At 37.8% G+C, this 18,923-nt stretch overlaps 1 protein-coding gene across 3 annotated transcripts in view; it reads left to right on the plus strand.

Moving 5' to 3' along the window:
- Nucleotides 1-18,923, plus strand: part of Adgrb3 (adhesion G protein-coupled receptor B3) — a 714,721-nt gene that overhangs the window by 299,811 nt on the left and 395,987 nt on the right. For all 3 annotated transcript variants that reach the window (XM_075980559.1, XM_075980557.1, XM_075980558.1), the window contains exon 10: nt 14,567-14,761. In XM_075980559.1, the coding sequence (XP_075836674.1) occupies nt 14,567-14,761 (195 nt within the window). The remainder of the gene's footprint in view (nt 1-14,566; nt 14,762-18,923) is intronic.

Consider the following 18,923-nt stretch of genomic DNA (forward strand, 5'->3'; position numbering starts at 1 on the left):
GAACTATTACCAATACTAATTAACACTTTGGTTGGCATCTATACTTTTATCCTCTCTTGTAGGAATGTGGATACTTGTGTTCTAACTACTTAAGACCAAGCATTTCACTGCCTTTTCAGTAACATTGCCAAACTCTGAGAATTTGCCCAAGTCATGACTTCTAGAACTCAAATAATTATTTCAGTATTCAGCAATACCAAAGAAAGCTAAAGAGCATAATTTCTTTTAAGATGGCCAGAAGCCTATTTATTTTACAAGAATTCATACAGTAAAGTTTTTGGATTTAAGTTAAAGTATTTAAATCTTGGAACTGTTAATAATTAATATGTCAAATTTTATAACATTTTTGTGATCTCCTAATAAGTTTTCCATTATTTGATTTTTTTACTGTTCCAACAGAATATAAACTAATTAAGCTGTCAAAATTGTTCCATACTGACAAAATAGTAAATATGATAAACTTTATGTGTGTCTTAGTAAGTGTTCTATTGCTGTGAAAAGACACTACAACCATGGCAACATTTGGGGGGGTATTCTATTTTTTATTAATTAATTAATTTTAAAATCTTTTCAATTTTGTTTACCAATTCTAGTTCCTACTCCCTCCCCTCCTTCTGCTCCATCCACCTTAAGCCCCACCCTACCTCCATCCACTCATCAGAGAGGATAAGGTTTCCATGGGGAGTCAACAAAGTCCAGCACATCACCCTAAGGCCCTTCTGCCTATATTTAAGCTGAGCAAGGAATTCCACCAAAGAGAATGGATTCCAAAAATCCAGTTCACGCAGTAGGGATAAATACTAGTTCCACTGCCAGTGACCCCACAGAGTACCCCAACCTTATAACTGCCATCTACATTCAGAGGGCCTAGTTTGTTTCTTTGCAGATTACCCTGCTGTCAGTCTGGAATCAGTGAATTTCCACTAGCTCAGATCAGCTGTTTCTGTAGGTATCAAAATCATGGTCTTAACCATTTTGCTCATATTATCGCTCCTTCCTCTCTTCAACTGGACTCTGGGAGCCCAGCCCAGTGCTTCACTGTGGATATCTGCTTCTATCAGTTACTGGATGAAGGATTTATGATGACAATTAAGGTAGTAAGCAATCTGAAACAGGGCAAGACTAGTTTAGACACCCACTCCAATATTGCTTAGGGTGTTATCTGGGGTCATGCTTGAGGATCCCTGGGATTTTTCTTACTGCTGTTTCTTCAAGGCCACATCTTGACCATCCCATTCCTTCAAGTTCTCCTCCCCACTCCATTTCCTCCCTCCTTTTACCCTTTTGCCCTCCCTTTTCCTTGCCCCCATGCTCCCAATTTTCTCAGAAGATCTTGTCTATTTTCCCTTCTCATGTATGTCTCTCTTAGGGTTCTTCATGTTACCTAGCTTCTCTGATGTCATGGACTATAGACTGGTTATCCTTTGCTTTTTTTCTAATATCCACTTATAAGTAAACACTTATAGTGTTTGTCTTTCTGGGTCTGGGTTACCTCACTCAGGATGTTTCTTTTTTCTAATTCCATCCATTTGCCTGCAAATTTCAAGATGTCATTTTTTTCACCAGTGAATAATACTCCATTGCGTAAATGCAACACATTTTCCTTATCCATTCTTTGGTTGAAGGGCATCTAGGTTGTGTCCAGGTTTTGGATATTACAAAGAATGCTGTTATGAACACAGTTGAGCAAATATCCTTGCAGTATGAGTGTGTATCCTTTGGGTATATGGTCAAGAGTGGTATTGTTGGGTATTTAGGTAAGTTGATTCCCAGTTTTCTGAAAAAACTCCATAATGAATCCAAAATGGCTCTACAAGTTTTCACTCCTACCAGCAATGAAGGAGTGTTCCCCTTACTTTACATCCTCACCAGCATAAGCTATCATTGGTGTTTTTGATCTTAGCCATTCTGACTGGTGTAAGATGGTATCTCAGGGTCATTTTGATTTTATTTCTCTGATGGCTAAGGATGTTGTGCAATTCCTAAACTGTCTTTCAGTCATTTGAGATTCTTCTGTTGAGAATTCTCTGTGCAAATTGTGCACAATTTTAATTGGATTATTTGGTATTTTAATGTCTAGTTCTTTGAGTTATTTATATTTGGAGGTCAGTCCTCTGTTAGATGTGGGTTTGATGAAATTCTTTTCCCATTAAGTAGGCTGCTCTTTTCTCTTATTGATTGTGTCCTTTGCCTTATAAAAATTCTTATAAAAGAAAGTGTTTAATTGAAGCTGGCTTGCAGTTTCAGAAGGCTAGTCCATTGACATCATGGTGGCGGAAAGCATGGTAACATCCAGGTCATCATGGTGTTGGAAGAGAGCTGAGACTACCACATCCTGATCCACAGGCAGCAGGAAGAGAAAGTCACTGAGCCTGTTTTAGGCTCTTTGAAACCTCACAATCCATTTCTCATAGTGACCCACTTCCTCTAACACTTCCTCCACACCTTCTAATCCTATCAAATAGTGCCACTTGGTGATAATCAAGCATTCATATTCATGAGCTATATGGATTCTTGAAAAACTAAATATTCTGTTTTATGGCAAATAAAACATAAAGAAATGGAAATAGCTATGTTTCAGTAAAATTATACAAAAACATTCAATGAATTCAACTCAAACTGCAGGCTATAGTTTACTGACTCCGAGAATTTATATATATATGAATACATAATTCATTTGGAATTCTCCATCATAAAATAGGCAAACTATTTTTGTTTTTTGTCTATTTCCTCATCTATTTTCTTTAGCATTTTAATCATACCTAATTTAGATTTCCTACCATCTAGTTTTAATATCTGAATAATTTGTGCATGTCTTTACCGCCCCCTCTTCCTTTTTCTTTTGTTACTAGTCAAATCTTCCTATCTCTTTGCATATCTAACAATGTTTACGGAGAGTCAGGAATTTCATCAATGGATGTGCAGTGTCTTCAGACCATGCTCTTTCTATTCAACAGAAAGCCTTCTATTCCTGTAATAGCTATCTTTGTTTTAAAGATAACTTCTTTCTTGAATCTTTGGGAATTTCACATCGTGCCCACCAATTCTGCTTACCATATCCTCCCCTAACCCCTACAGCATCCCCCATAAGAAAATTTCAAAGAAAATCAAACCAAACCAACACAAAGAAAGCAAACAAACAAAACCAAGAAAGAAAAAAATTCGCTTCTTCTTTCCTGCCTCTCCAACATTTCTTCCTTCCTCCTGGTGGCACTGGGAGTGGTGTGTCACACACTATACCCTTTAGTTCAGTCAGCTTTATTAGCAAATGTTGTTACATCTTTACCAAGTCCCAAAATTATTACTAAATTCTGAATCTGTCACTGATTTGGGATGTCCTTCTGTATATGTGTTGCTTTATTGGTTGATGAATAAAGCTGTTTCAGCCAATGCCTTAGCAGAGTAAAGTCAGGCAGGAAATCTGAACATGGATATAGAGAGAGTAGGTAGATGACACCATTTAGCTGCTAACTGAAAAAGACATCAGGCAACTGCTGAAGAAACAAGATATGTAAAAAATGAGGTAAAGCCACAGCCTCATGTCAATACATAGATCAATAGAAATGGGTTAATTTAAGATGTAAGAGTTAGTTAATAAGAAGCATGAGAAAACTGGCCAAAGAGTATTGTAATTAATATAGTTTCTGTGTGATTATTTGGGTCTGGGCAATGAGGAACAAAAGAGAAGCTTCTGCTTACATAATGACACCCAATGTGGGGCATAAACCCATGTCGCTGAGATTAAGAGTTTGATGCTCTACTGACTGGGGAGTCCATTGGAAAGAGAAGAGTCCCATAATCTAGTTACCTCTTAAATATTATATCCATCTGTTCTGGACTAAGCCCTATACACATGATCCTTTACAGGATACCTCATACTCTTTCCTTGCTTATTCAAATAGATTCAAGGACTGTGTGTTCTCATTCCAATTAGGGATTGATCTTGGTTGGGCTTTTTTTATGCTTTAGTAATATGTGCATTAGATAGAGAACAGGGCTAGCCAATTTATGACACTACAGTGCTGCCTTCTGTGCTAAGAGAGCTTTGGTAGCCATCTTAAAAGAAGCAAAGGTTCTCTTTAACTTACAGTTATCATCAGTAGTTGTTTGATTATTTAATTTCTGGCCTATGGCAGGATAGTACATTTTGTGGGAGAATTGTAAAGGGTGGATTTCCCTATAGTGGCAATATACAGTCTCAACACAAACCTTCAAACCCATGCATGAGACCAATGATCTAGCTCTCCTGCACCTATATTCTTCCTCCTAATGCTTTCTCATGCACCCAGTGATGCTGTGTGCTAAGAACCAGACCTTTAAACATGGATCTTTAACAGACACATCATGCTAACACAGAGTCTGCTTAATGCACATTTTTCCATTATTTCACTTAGAGGCTTTGAAGGGGCAGCATGTGTGTGGCTATCCTGTTAGATCTGAGCATAAAGGAAGCGTATCTGTGACTTTCACTGCTTTTTCACTCAGTAATCCAGATTTCCTCCCAACCTCCCATCTGTCAACTGTCTTCAGGTGAAGACAGTGGCTACTCAAAGTTCTCTTACTGGGCATTGGTTTGAAGCACTAGAAAACATGAAGAAAATTATGATTCTGTACTTAAAGACTTAATTGTATATGTGTGTGTGTGTGTGCGCGCGCGTGCACGTGCATGCATGCACGCACGTGTGCACGTACACAAATATTAGGGAGCACTTGAAGAGAAGAGAGAATAACTTGGAGAAGTCCATTCTCTCTACGATGTAAATCTCTACTATCTCATTCATGACATTGGGCTTGGGAGCAAGAAGCTTTACCCATTCATCCACATAACTGACCAACATCTGTATTTTTAAAATGTTTGTCCTAACTCTACAGCATTTAGACACTATAACTTAAGATATCATATTCTGAGATGCCAAGTAGACATATAAATAACTTAACAGCAGTACCAAGTGAATGACTTTGATCATAAAAATATGATGTAATCATTAAATGAATTAAAAGATATATTTAGATTATTGTTTAATGTGAAGGAGTCTCATGTATAATTATATTTTAAATGAAGCCATTCAGAGCAGTAAGAATCTTTAATATACCTTACCGATGGACTGTAGGAGTTACTGGTGAAATAATATATAAATATAAGCTATATCAAGTGTATCATTTGCAAAGAGAAGCTATAATAGACCTTTTTAAAGAATTGAGACAATGGAGGTAACTGTGGCTGGCCGTGGGTGGTATAAAATGGAAAGAATAAATTTAGTGCAGTAATATGCCCACTCTATAAACCATGACCAGCCTGCCTTAATGCTCCCTTATAAAGACCAAAGATACTTTATTCAGTACTATCAAACACTCCAAAAATTTCATATACCATCCTGTTTATTTTGCTCTTAATCTTGCAGTATGATACATAAGTGTCACAGCAACCTTTCTGCTTGTCCTTCGAAGGAAATACCTCTCGGTGTTGCAATGTCAACAGGAGTGATTACTGATATTTTCATCTGAAATGGAATACTAAAATCATAAAAACATTTCTGACACCTAAATTAGAAAAATAAATAATTATTTCCCAGGAGAAATCACGTATTTTTTCCCTCCTTACTTTATTTGAATAAAATTACATAAGAATATTCTTGTAGGTCTTGGCAGTTATAGGATCATTACACATTATAGTCCAAAATTGTTACTGTCCAAATAATTAGAAGTACCTCAAAATGTAGTAAATTTCTTAAAGTTCTATATTTCTTAAGTTGTTATTCAGGAGGAAAAAAAGATTTAATATCCTTTTAAGATGCAAGGAACTGGGATTGATATTTAAATAATTAAATTTTTTGGTAATGTTTAGTGAAAATGAGTTCTAAGATTTGAACTAACCATGATAATATCTAAGAGACAGGCTTGACTCAGACTGCTTTAAAACAAATCTTGGGACAAGCGCTGCTTAGGAGCTCTGAAGTGCTGGTTCACAGCTAATCTGACTGGAGTCTTATTTCTACATAAAGAATTGTGGATGTCTGTGACATCTATAAGATTCATGCTAAAACTCAGATTTCTCCTGAAACATTTCTAGTCCTGTACTGGCCAAATAGAACTACTTCGTAAATTGTATATTATTTTTCTTATATTTATTTTTAAAAGAGTGAAAGGAAAGAACTGTAAGTGTAGACATTTAAAATTTTTAAAATCTGAATTCCGAATTCCAAAGTTTTCAATTCTAATCACATCAATTTTATGCCTTTAAATTATTAATCTTATTTTTATCTTTTGAATTTATAATAAAATTGCACCATTTTCCCCTTCTGTTTCATTCTTCCAGATCCTCCCATATACCTTTCCTTGCTCTTTTTCAAAGTCATGACATCTTTTTAAATTAATTGTTTTTTCTTATATACACACATATACAAATATTATATATATATTCAAAAATATATAAATACAAACTGCTAATTCTCTGCACTGTTACTTAAATGTATAAGTTTTCAGATCATTTCATATCAGATAACCAATTGTTTTGTTCTTCTCTTGGGAAGACTTATTCTAAAAGGCAATTCTGTCATGCAAAAGTTTTCCAATAGTTCATATTTTTATATTGAATAATCATCAAACTGCCACCTTTACTTTATTGCACACACAAAAAGGAAATCTTTCTTTAGTTTCACTTCAGGTTAGCAGGCACATGGAACAAGGGATACCACTGTGTGACAGACGACATGGGAGAGATTACAGAGGCCTCTGAGATGACTGTGAAGTACAAGCCCTTCAGGAGTTCAGAGTCTAGTGGAAAGATAATGCAGTAATATGACAATGATGTAAGATAGAACAAGATTACCTCCAGGAGGCATGAAAGTAGAGATCATGTCATGATTACACTTATCTGAATAGAGTTCGTGAAGCAGAAAAGAAATGTAATGATTTAACCAGAGGAATTGTCAGCAGCATGTGAAACCAGAGAAGAAAGCGAATCAGGAGGCTAACACAAGATCCATGTTATTCCTTTGGAAGTCATAAATAGTTTAGGTAAGATGTCATTAGAAGAGTAACAGAAATATATAATCATAGGTTAGGCAAAGGCAACCTTCAGCGATCATACTGAATGACAGAAAATTATTTTCACAAACTGAAGTATAGCTGAGATAAAAAGAGAGAATCTGTACAAAAAAGTGAAGGAAGGAAAAAAAATGAATGACAGAAATTTATTTTCACAAACTGAAGTATAGATGAGCTAAAAAAGAGAGAATCTGTACAAAAAAAAAGTGAAGGAAGGAAAAAAAAAAACAAGGCCAAGTTACAGAGTTTAGTTTTGGGAGTATCAGGTTATACGTGAGCCCAGAGTACTTGCTGGAGGCTAAGAGTCAAAGTCCCTCATGGGAATGCTTTCAGGACCACCTTCACAGAAGAAGAGGGACCCTACCAGGGCTCCGGCAACAACCAAACACCCTGTTGCTACTCTGGCTTCCTAGATAAGAAAAACTATGTGAACTCAAGACCTAGGGCATTTATGCAAACTGTGTGACTCAGAAAATTGGGGGAGGGAGAAAAAGAAATAACTCCAGAAACTGAAATTCCTAGCCCGAACTAAGGGCCAATAGAAATCACATGGTAATCAGCATGAGTTGAACCAAGTCGAACTGCCCAAGAACTTCTCTGCTAGTACTATATATATTTATATATACATACATCTGCAACAGGTCTACAAGATACTTTGCAAACCATGGTTTGGGGCCCTGAAGGATGAAAACATTCCCCATGATTACAATAATTATTCATTGTATTAGCTAAATCCTATGAATGGAAAACCAGCACATGTAGGAATCAGGAGAGTTTAAGATGCATATATGACAGAAAAGCTATTTGTCTGAAAAAAGAGAAGAGAGTAGGAATAAAATATGGTTAAATAGTGGAAGAGAATGTAAAAGATTAAGCATAACATTTATTATTATGTAATTGAGCTTCTTGGTGCTGTGGCAAATGCCTGAAAAGGCATCACCAAGAAGGAAGATTCTCTTGGCTCACATTTCTCACCATGGTTGTCTGGTGCTACTATTACTGAGAGATGGACATCCTGATTATGAGAGGGAACATGTGATACAGCAAATCTTCTCACATTGGAGTAATAGAAAGTCAAGACATACAGACAGGAATGAGCCAGCGAAAATAAATTCCCCAAACACATCTCCACTGACATTTCTAAAACCACATTCCCTTGAACCCTACCTCCCTAAACTTCCAGTACCTCTCAAAATATCACCATGAGGTAGGAGCCATCTTATTTTATACCAAGTCCAGATGGGTAACAGATGAAGAAACAATTGCTGAACTGGATGTTAAAAGACATAAAGTTCTGGACCAGTATACATTATCCATTGAGAGAGAAAAGTGGAACTGAAAAGTGAATCCTGGTGAAGTACAAGCTATTAAATGTGCTCTCTCTGAATACTCTTTATGTTCTCTGTCAATGATATGCATAGTCTTCACCAACATAAACTTATCGCAAGGTAATTGCCCTGGGTACTTTTTAGCAACCATGTCCGGGAGGATGCTAATTACTGCCAGTTGTGAGAGCTAGAAAGATCTGAGCAACTGTTTGCTAAGAACTGGACTGAGCACAGCTCATTCGACATAAGCCTGCTAAGTAGCTGTCAGGTGGAAATGATGCTGATTTAATACTAACTCAGGCTAGATGTGTTGCTGATACAGACTGAGAAAAGCTTACTTTCCTTGCTCTGATTGGATAGTCTATCAAGTGCATCCCATAACTGAAACTACTGCAAACATAAATCATGCCTGAATGTTTTCTTCTTAAAGATTCTAGTTAATTCTGTGAAGGGAAACACCCATAGATCTGTGAAATAATATCTATCTCAGACACAGGCATAGACTGGGAAGTACTAGATTAAAGCAGTCGGAGCTCATTCAGAGTGGTAACTACTGCTGTTTCTGCTCCAGGAGAAGAGAAATCTAAGTCCTCCGACTCTGAATTGCACACGTCAGTAGAAAACTGACCTCATGGCATTTCCAGGCTACATTCCATTTACTTCCTTCCAGAACTCTCTAAACCACCTCTACTGAGCCATACATTTTTCTGCCTAGCTATTGTAGTATCTCTGGAAGTCAAGAGAATTCTTTGTCGCATATTTCTGGTTTGTCTCAAGCTACCGATTCAAGTTTTTGCTGTTGACAGTGTCTACAAGTAAGATGGGACGACACTCATGTTTACTCCTATGCTCTAACAATGATGAGAGTATAGATGGTGACTCACTCATTCATCCTTTAATTCACCCATTTGATATTTGAAGTCAATGATTATAATGTCAATGACAACATTATAACAGTAAACCAAATGGACAAAATCTGGCAGATAAAGTTGAGTATGTTGGACTGGGATAAGGTGATTGAGAAGGATAAGGAAGCCATTTTTAATAGAGCTTTCTGAGAAGGTGACCAAAAAGGCATAGTAGTTCAGACAGAAGGAGAAGCAAATGGGAAGGTACCACACCAGGGATGTAATTATCTCTCCATGAGGGAAAGGAAAGGGTGTGTGACTAGACCACAGAACACGAGGGTAAAGATGCTGCAAGCCTTGAGTTCTCCCATGAGGAGCTCAGTTCATGGGATAGAAAGGGCCTTCTTTATATAGTTTCTGCTGCTGATTATCTCGGGTTTATGTCAGTTCATTTGGATGAACCAAATGATTTTTAAAGCACTTTACTGCACAGTTTTTTTTTTCACATATTATATGAGAGGTAGGAAACCAATCCTCCTAGCAGTGACAAGATGTGCATTTCAGACCTGGGCCATCTTGGCCCTGAAGTTCTTTTTCCTGCATTCCACTGCAGAGGTATAGTTAGTGCATGACAGCGGAATACGCTCTGATGGATCTCTGCTGTACTGTACGGTATGATTATTGGGACAGGAAGGTGGCCAACCGTGATGAATAGTCACTGTGGTAAGAATGGTAAATAGACAGAATGAGAGCAAGCACAGGGATGGAATCCCTTATGGTTTGTCTATTTAGAATGATAAGAAATAAATCTCAGTGTCTCGTAAGAGATAAAGGAAGGAAGAGAGAAAATACTATAGCACAGTAACAGGAAGTCATGCAACATGTGACCAAAACAGGAAATTGTGAAAAATCCTCAGTAGTTTAGGAGAAGAGCATTAGTTCAGTCTGGCAGTGTGTCATTGTGGTATCCTGGTGATGAGCTCTTAGTCTGAGGCACATTGTCTATGTATGGCTAAGTTTCTCTCTCTCTCTCTCTCTCTCTCTCTCTCTCTCTCTCTCTCTCTCTCTCTCTCTCTCTGTGTGTGTGTGTGTGTGTGTTTCTCTCTCTCCCCCTTCTTCCCTCCATTCCTCCCACCTATCTGTATTTATGTGTGTCTGTATGCTGTGATTAAGTGTGTTAATTCCATGCCATAGGGACTAACATTAAGACTACAGCTAGGCAAGGACTGGGACAGTGATGCCATGACAACCGTCCAGGTGTTAGGCCTGGCGAGATGGCTCAGAGGGTTAAATGTGTGTGCTACAAAGCCGAATGGCAAGAGTTTACCTCTGGGTCCTACATGGTGGAAGAAGAGAACTAACTCTGACAAGAAGTTTTCAGACTGCCATGTGTATATAAAAGTGTTGTCTCTCTCTCTCTCTCTCTCTCTCTCTCTCTCTCTCTCTCTCTCTCTCTCTCTCTCACACACACACACACACACACACTGCATACTGATGAGTGAAATTAATTTACAATTTTCAAAAATGCAGGATTTAGTAAAAATAACACCTTTTAAAATGTAACTATACAGAAATTGTGCTTTTAGGAAATATCAAATGCACTTTGATAGCCATACTTAAAGGAACTGATAACATATTTCTTTTTATATTAAGATTTTTTAATACAGTCTTTTCTCATTTTACATAGCTTTTCCCATTCATACTCCCTCCTCCCTACTGCTTCCTCCACTATCCCCCCACCCCACCTCTTCTTCCACTCCTCAGAAAGAGTAAGGCTTCCCATGGGAAGTCAACAAAGTTTGACACTTCTCTTTGAGGCAAGACTAAGGCCCTACCTTCCCTCTCATATCTAGGCTGAGCAAGGTATTCCTCCAAAGAGAATATGCTTCTAGATACCAGTCCAAGCACTAGGAATAAATCCACCCAGTGGTGCCACAAACTGTCCAAACCTCACAACTGTCCCCCACATTCAATGGGCATAATTTGGTTTTGCAGGTTTGTCTGCTTTCAGTCCAGAGTCAGTGAGCTCTCACTAGCTCAGGTCAGCTCTTTCTGTGGGTATCCCCATCATGGTCTTGACCACTTTGCTCATATTATCTCTCCTCCCTCTCTTGGACAGGTCTCATATAGCTCGGCCCAGTGCTTTGCTGTAGATCTCTGTATCTGCTTCCATCTGATTCTGGTTGAAGGTTCTATGATGACAATTAAGGAGTCATAAGTCTGATTAGAGGGCAATTTAGATGTCCTCTCCACTGTTGCTTACAGTCTTAGCTGGGGTCATCCTTGAAAATTCCTGGGATTTTCTCTAGTGCTATGGTTTTCGATAGCCCTTTAATGGCTCCCTCAATCAAGATATCTCTATTCTTTCTCTCACTCACTGTCCTTCCCCCTTCTTGAGTATCCCATTCCCTCATGTTCTCTTCTTTTCTCTCCTTACCTTCTCCTTTCCACCCTCCGTCTCCATGCCCCTCCTAATTTTCTCAGGAGGTCTTGTCTGTTTCCCCATTCCAAGGGGATTGATGTATTTCTCTCTTAGGGTTCTTCTTGTTTCCTAGCTTCTCTGGGATCTTGGACTGTAGGCTGGATATCCTTTGTTTTACATCTAATATCCACTTATAAGTGACATCAAATTACCAAATAATACAATCAAAAAATGGGGTACAGAACTAAACAAATAATTCTCACCAGAAGAATCTCAATGGCCAAAAGACACTTAAGAAATTGCTCGAAATTCTTAGCATCAGGGAAATGCAAATCAAAACAACTCTGAGATACGATCTTATACCTGTCAGAATGACTAAGATCAAAAACACCTATGACAGCTTATGCTGGAGAGGATGTAGAGTAAGGGGAACACTCCTCCATTGCTGGTAGAAATACAAACTGTACAGCCACTTTGGAAATCAGTATGGTGGTTTCTTAGAAAATTGGGAATCAATCTACTTCAGGACCTAGCAATACCACTCTTGGGCGTATACCCAAAAGATACATACTCATACCACAATGACATTTGCCCAACTCTGTTCAAAGCAGCATTATCCATAATAGCCCAAACCTGAAAACATCCTAGATGCCCCTCAACTGAAGAATGGATAAAGAAAATGTGGTACATTCACACAATGGAGTACTACTCAGAAGTTAAAAAAAGACAATGACATCTTGAAATTTGCATATAAATGGATGGAACTTTTAAAAAAAGCATCCTCGATGATGTTACTCAGATCCAGATGACATATTTCTTAACTAAAAAGGAACAATCATAACTATTAAAATTTAATATTCTTTCTTGAATATTTCTCTGGTGCATGCTTTCTTGATTATTTTGTCATTTTAAAATCACTTTAATTACAGGTTAGGCATGGTGATGGTCAAGTTTTGCCTTCCTTAGGTATTTATTCTCTCTCCGTTTCATACCTTGCAATTCCTACAGTTTCTCTCTTCTTGTACTGTAAGATTAGCAACACATGAAAACTGACAGTCAAGTCTTGACCATCACACTAATTGAAATTATATATCTTGGAAAAACCTTATTGAGAGGATTTCGTCTTATCTTTTTTATTTTTATTTGGTTATCATTTTCTTTATATAAAAACCCTAAAGTTGTCTAACTTTCTATTATGTTATAATAAGCCTTGATATTTACAGATTTTTCCTAAACTGAGATGTTAAGACTGTGACAAGTCTCTCTTTTTGAGTTTAAGTGTGGTCATTACATAACCTGGGCTTGCCTGGAACTCGGCATGTTACCCATGCTAGCCTTTACAATCCTGCCTCAACGTCATATTTGGTAGAATTTTAGGCATGTGATTTTCCTTGTTTCCCTTTTATCTGGAGTAATGTGATGTGCTTGGGATCAAATCTCGAACCTGACATTCTAGAGAAGTACTCTGCCAGTAAGATACTACTCCAGCTCCTTCTATGATGGTAAGGCAAATTACCAAAATTGACTTAGAAAACAATTATGAAGTTTTTATAATTTCTCTTCCCTCCTTCTCTCCCTCCCTCACTCACTCCCTCTGTACTTTTGAGATATGGCTTCTCTGTATAGCCCTGGCTGTCCTGGAACTAGCTTTGTAGACCAGGCAGGCCTCAAACTCACAGAGATCCACCTCCCTCTATTGGGATTAAAAGCCTGCATCAACCAGCACTTGACTTATACTTTATCATTTCTGATCTCATCCCTCTAAATAACTTCCTAGACTTGTTACATGTAAAAGTTTTTTTTTTATTTTTATACTTAAACTACATTTTCTCAATTAATTTATTACACATTCTAGTCTTCAAGATTGTCAGTTCTGAAGGAGATCCACAATGTTCACATTAGCTTTTGTATACTGTACAGTTAATCCATTACACTGTGGGTTATATGAAATATACTGGTTTTTTAATTAATTAACTTATTTATTTATTTTACATTCTGATCACAGTTTCTGTTAGCTGTAAAGTAAAGACTAACCATGCTCTAATCCACAGCCTCAGAGAAGCTAGGGAGCAGCAAGGGCTCAAGGGGAACACTCAGATCTCCCTGGGAAGGAGGAATAGAAGAGATTTCTTAGGTGAACTGGGGGTAGATGAGGATGGGAACATGAAGGACCAGGTAGGGGTAGCGTGGGAGAGAGAACTAAAAGAACCTCTTGGAAAGGGAGTCATTTCAAGGTCAGGTAGAATCATGGTACAAGGGAAACTCTCAGGGATCTACAATGATGATACCAGCTAAGATTCCTAGCAAAATGAATACATGGCCTGATCCATGGCCACTTCCTGCATCCAGGCATGATTACTAATGGAGGAATTGTGACACCAATCCAACCACATAATTTTTGACTTATCATCAGACTATAGGATGTCCTGGCATAAGGGTGACAGAGATTCTGGCAGTGGCCAACTAATGTAGTGTACCTTTGTTGCAGGGTAGTGGCCTCTTTATAGTGTACTCAAAACAACATGTTTCCTCCTTCAATACAAACTAGAGAAATCAAAGGACCAAAGCAAGGGTTTTTGACTCCTACCTAGAATCACAGCTCTTGGCAGCTAGAGACAAAGTGGTCATAAATGACAGCCTTTGCTTGCTCATATAGTGAGACTTGGTCTTAATAAAAAGATCCAGCCTGAGACCCATTTACCACAAATGATCTCAACCTATGATGCTGCCTGGAATGCCGGGACCCAGAGCCTAAATGGCCTAAACATGTAGGATAGAATTTCCTGTTCCTAAGTCCTTCTAAGTACCACAAGCCTATTTTAAAGTTAACTGAACAATTTAAAAATAGTTGCTCAGTGAATATATGCAGAGAAATAGTCATGAAGATTCTGATGTGTTTTCTGTTCTTTCGATCTTAACAGATTAAAGAGCACCTTGCGAAAGGGCAGCGGATGCTGGCAGGTGATGGAATGTCCCAGGTCACCAAGACGCTGTTGGATTTGACACAGAGGAAGAATTTCTATGCAGGTGATCTTCTAGTATCTGTGGAAATCCTCAGAAATGTGACAGATACATTTAAAAGGGCAAGTTACATCCCTGCATCGGATGGTGTCCAGGTAAGAGAGATAGAGCCTGAGAGACAAGATCGGTGTAATGTTTCCTCTCCCCCAGACGCCAGTATACTCACCTTGGAGGTAGCTGGAAGGAAGAAATGTTCATTGCTTCTTCAAAACACCTTGACTGTGTGTAATGTGGACTCTGGCCGTGACCTCAATTCCCGTAGAAACGCTACACCTCAGTATCCTCACCATTAAAATGCTCACATTAAAGCTCAAGAAAAGACCAAATGAGCGTATGTGTGAAGTGCTTTGAGCCCGCGGATGAAAAGCATTATCGCAAATTCAAGGTGGTGTCATGGATATTTTATTCCCACATTTAATATCACCATCTTGCCATAGGAGACTATTAAAAGTACATTAGGTATAATGAAAGCATATTAAGTATAGCATGCAAAGAAGGCATAGTGTAACATCTGTATGAGGACTTCTTATTTGAAACAGGGAGAGCATATTTAACATTGAGAACTCTTGCCTGATAATGTAAGGCACGTAGAGGATCATTTGAAATGGAAAAATAAGAAACTCAGTAGCTCTATGAAGCCTTTTGACCTTGTCATGGAAGACCTTAGAGCAACATCATTTACCTCCATAATATTGCTAAGTACTAACCCACTTGAGTGTTGCCTTGCCGTTAAAACAAAGCCCAGTGAAACAGCATAGGTAATGTAAGGTCATTGTGTACGTTTAGATTAAGTCCTTTTCTGCTGTAGACTAAAATGTACTTTTGCTCAGTTGATTTTTGCATTTCCAGCAAAATGCAACTCTGCTATCAAGAAAAACACTGAACTGTCAACGGAATCAATCATTAATGACACCAATGCTCTGATCTGTATCCAGGTGTGAATGTTTCTAGGAAGATCCCATAGACAAATGAAAGCTGATGTGTGTAGGAATGGTGTACACTGCATTCCATACCAGACCAGGAGTGCCTGGCATCTTAATGGCAATAATGGAAAAAAAAAGAAAATTAAAATCATTTGAGCATCTTGAAGATAATACTTTTCTTGTAGAAATAGTCTAATCTTTTAATAAATTAAGTAAGCAACATACATATTTAACCCTACTCTTCTGAAAATTTTTTATTAGCACTGCCATAAAACGCTAGTATTTGAAGTCCTTGATATAATATACAATAAAATATATTCATAAAAGAGAAAAACATAAGACATATACTTATAGAAAAACCACCATGCATAACACAACATTAAAGTCTCTAATTTGACAAAAATGCAAGGCTTGGAGGTTTTTAGTGCTAAAGTTCAAAAAACGTAAGACTGATGATTTGGATTAGAAACATGTTTTTATATCCTTCCTTCCTTTTTTATTTTTTTGATTTTTTGAGACAAGGTCTGACTGTGTAGCCCTGCTTGGCCAGGAAAATACTGTGTGAACCAGGCCACCAGGTGAACCTTGATTTCAGATGCCTGTGTGCCTCTGCCTCTCAAGTGCTAGGATGAAAGGTGTGTGCCAACAGATAATACCAGAAACACATTTTTATTGAGCTACTTGTTATAGACTTCAATCATCCAACACTTAATTTGACCAGTTGTCTGGGCATGAAATTAGTAGATTTGACTACTCACGTAAAGTGATTTTCCTGGGTCATTTGGTGTAGTGTGAAACAGGATCCTTCATGGCTCATACCTCTGGTCACTGCTCAGCAATGATGCAGAGTGCTAGGCACTTTGGTGTCTTCCTCCTTCCCTCACAAGCTGTGCCTCTCTGGTTTACTGCTACCTGCCAAACCCTCTATCCTCTGATGGAATTCTCCTCTTATATCTCAGGCTCTCCCAATCCCAGTTCAAAAATCATAAGCCACTTCAAATGCCAGATTAGCAATCACCTCAGTTATATCAGAAATTAATTTTGGTTCCTCGAATCATTCAGAAAATCTTATGCCTCTTTCATTCTGCTTTTAGTAATCTAATGTAAAGTCATCTGCACATACCCATGTTTCATTGGAAACTTGGGCTAATAACTGTATTCAGTATCTCCTGCACTTTGTGTAAACTTCAACTTGCCCTGCATAAGATCTGCTTGAGCATTTTGGATGGTATGGTATGAGACCCCAGGTTTAATATAGTGTCAACTGATTTTTCCCTGAAATACAAGTGATCATGTATTTCCTGCTCTTCATTATACAAACGCCACTTCCTAGTCAGTAACAGCATCATCTAGATTTCTTTCATCTTGCTTTGTTGTGGAATCTGCCTTATGAGACCTCTTGCAGTCTCCCTTTCGTCAGTAGCCACACTGGTATGCTAAGCCAGCCTCTAAGCATCCCCACCTAGTTATTTCTGTGGCCTCTTCCCTTTGTTCCCCTTTACATCTTGGTTAATTTGTACCCATGTGGCACACTGTTCTCCTATTAGCTATCCTAGAACAGCTCTCGATATGTCAGCCGAACTTCCAGGCTACTTGAGTGACAGCCCTTTACCTTGGTGTCTAGTATGCTATGGATGATGTTCATTACCTCTACTCCCATTCAGGCACAGCACCTTAGTCAGCTTAGCCACATTAGCCAGTTACTGCTTCCCAGATGCTGCATGTTCTTGATTCTGTGACATTGTTTCCTCTGCTTCCACACTGCCTTAGTCTGTCTTGACCTTACAAATTATAGTCCTGTGCATCTCAGAAATCCACAGCATCTTCTCCCCTATGTCCCATTCCGTCTTTGCACTCAAATGAGACTCTTCTTGAGAAAAAAAAATTGTTGGACCCTAGGAAAGCCTCAGCCCATGACCCAAAGTTAATATTAGTGCAGGGTCTTGACTATAGAAGGAATTTAACAAATAATTTGTTTTAATTACAGCCAAACTAATAATCAAAGAATTGTCTTTTGATTGATTTCATCCCTTGCCTTCCCCACTAAAATTGGGAACTGACAGCCAAAGTTCAAAGGAAGATGAGGTAAAACTGTACACCAAGGTCCCATTCTTTTGAATATAGTTAGATGCAGAATATCTCATTTGAAATGGCTAGCAATGCTGACAGGAACAAAGAAGAGCTGTTGAATGGGTTTGATGTGTTGACGAAAGAGTATCACAATCACCCATGACAGATTAATCTTGGCTTAAAATCTCTCCATGGAAATTTGTGTTCATCTGAATTTCTAAATACCAAGAGGACCTTGTGTTCTTAGATTTTATGTTTACTTCTTTAATAATTATAGTTTATGATCTGAAAAATCCATAGTAAGAATTTAATGAAATTTTTATTTAATGAAAAATCCATAGGACTATTAACCTACCATTAAATATATAAACTATATAAATAATGGTTGTTGCCTCGCCTTTCGGTTCATAGGAAACTTACTGCTTTTAATATAAGTAAGATATTTTCTCTCTGTACTTTTTGAAGTGTGCGTGTGCTGTCTGTGTGGGGGGGTGTTCTGCATGCATGCATGTATGCATGTCTGTGCATCAAGTGTGTGCTACATCTATTCAAATTGTATTAAAATTAACAAGCAATAAATTTAACCTTAAAGCAAGTACATTTCCCCTTTCAACACTGTCTCATGGGCAACTGTTGCATATTAATGTTTATCATCAAAATGTATATAATATCTATTCTTCATTTTTAATGCCAGAAATTTGAAATACAAGAGAGAAGGATCAAAATATAACCAAATAAATATTTTATGTGATTATTAGTACTACAAACAAGACCTCATCAGCTCTTCAACAGGAGAATTTAATATGGTACATGGCTGGCATACCCAGCCTCATCAACTGGTTTGTGGAAAAAATAAAGCTCCTCATAAATCATGTTGTTTTTATCTTTAGATATGACTCTTACACTATGCTTTTTCCTGGGTGAGATGATACCAACTTTTAGACCTATGACTGCTTTGCATCTTTCTAACAAAGAAGAGCTGTGGAATGTAACTATTCTATAATTTTTTTTGTTTTTCACTTTAAATCCCTCTTTAATTAATGAGACATTGAAATTGAAAAATATATGTTTATATATTTTAGACTGGGATGATAAAGTAGTCTTTTATTCTGTGAGTCGATAGACCATCTTCCAGAAGCCTTTTTCTCTCAAGTATATTCTTCTCCAAGTCTGTACTCTTGGTCATAACTCCCAGAATACAGTAAGTCCTTTATGTGGTAGATCCTTGCCAAAATGGCACAGATTCTTCAAGGTTTGGCTCATG

This window comes from Microtus pennsylvanicus, chromosome 7 (assembly GCF_037038515.1).
Source record: "Microtus pennsylvanicus isolate mMicPen1 chromosome 7, mMicPen1.hap1, whole genome shotgun sequence".
NCBI classification, from domain to species: Eukaryota; Metazoa; Chordata; class Mammalia; order Rodentia; family Cricetidae; genus Microtus; species Microtus pennsylvanicus.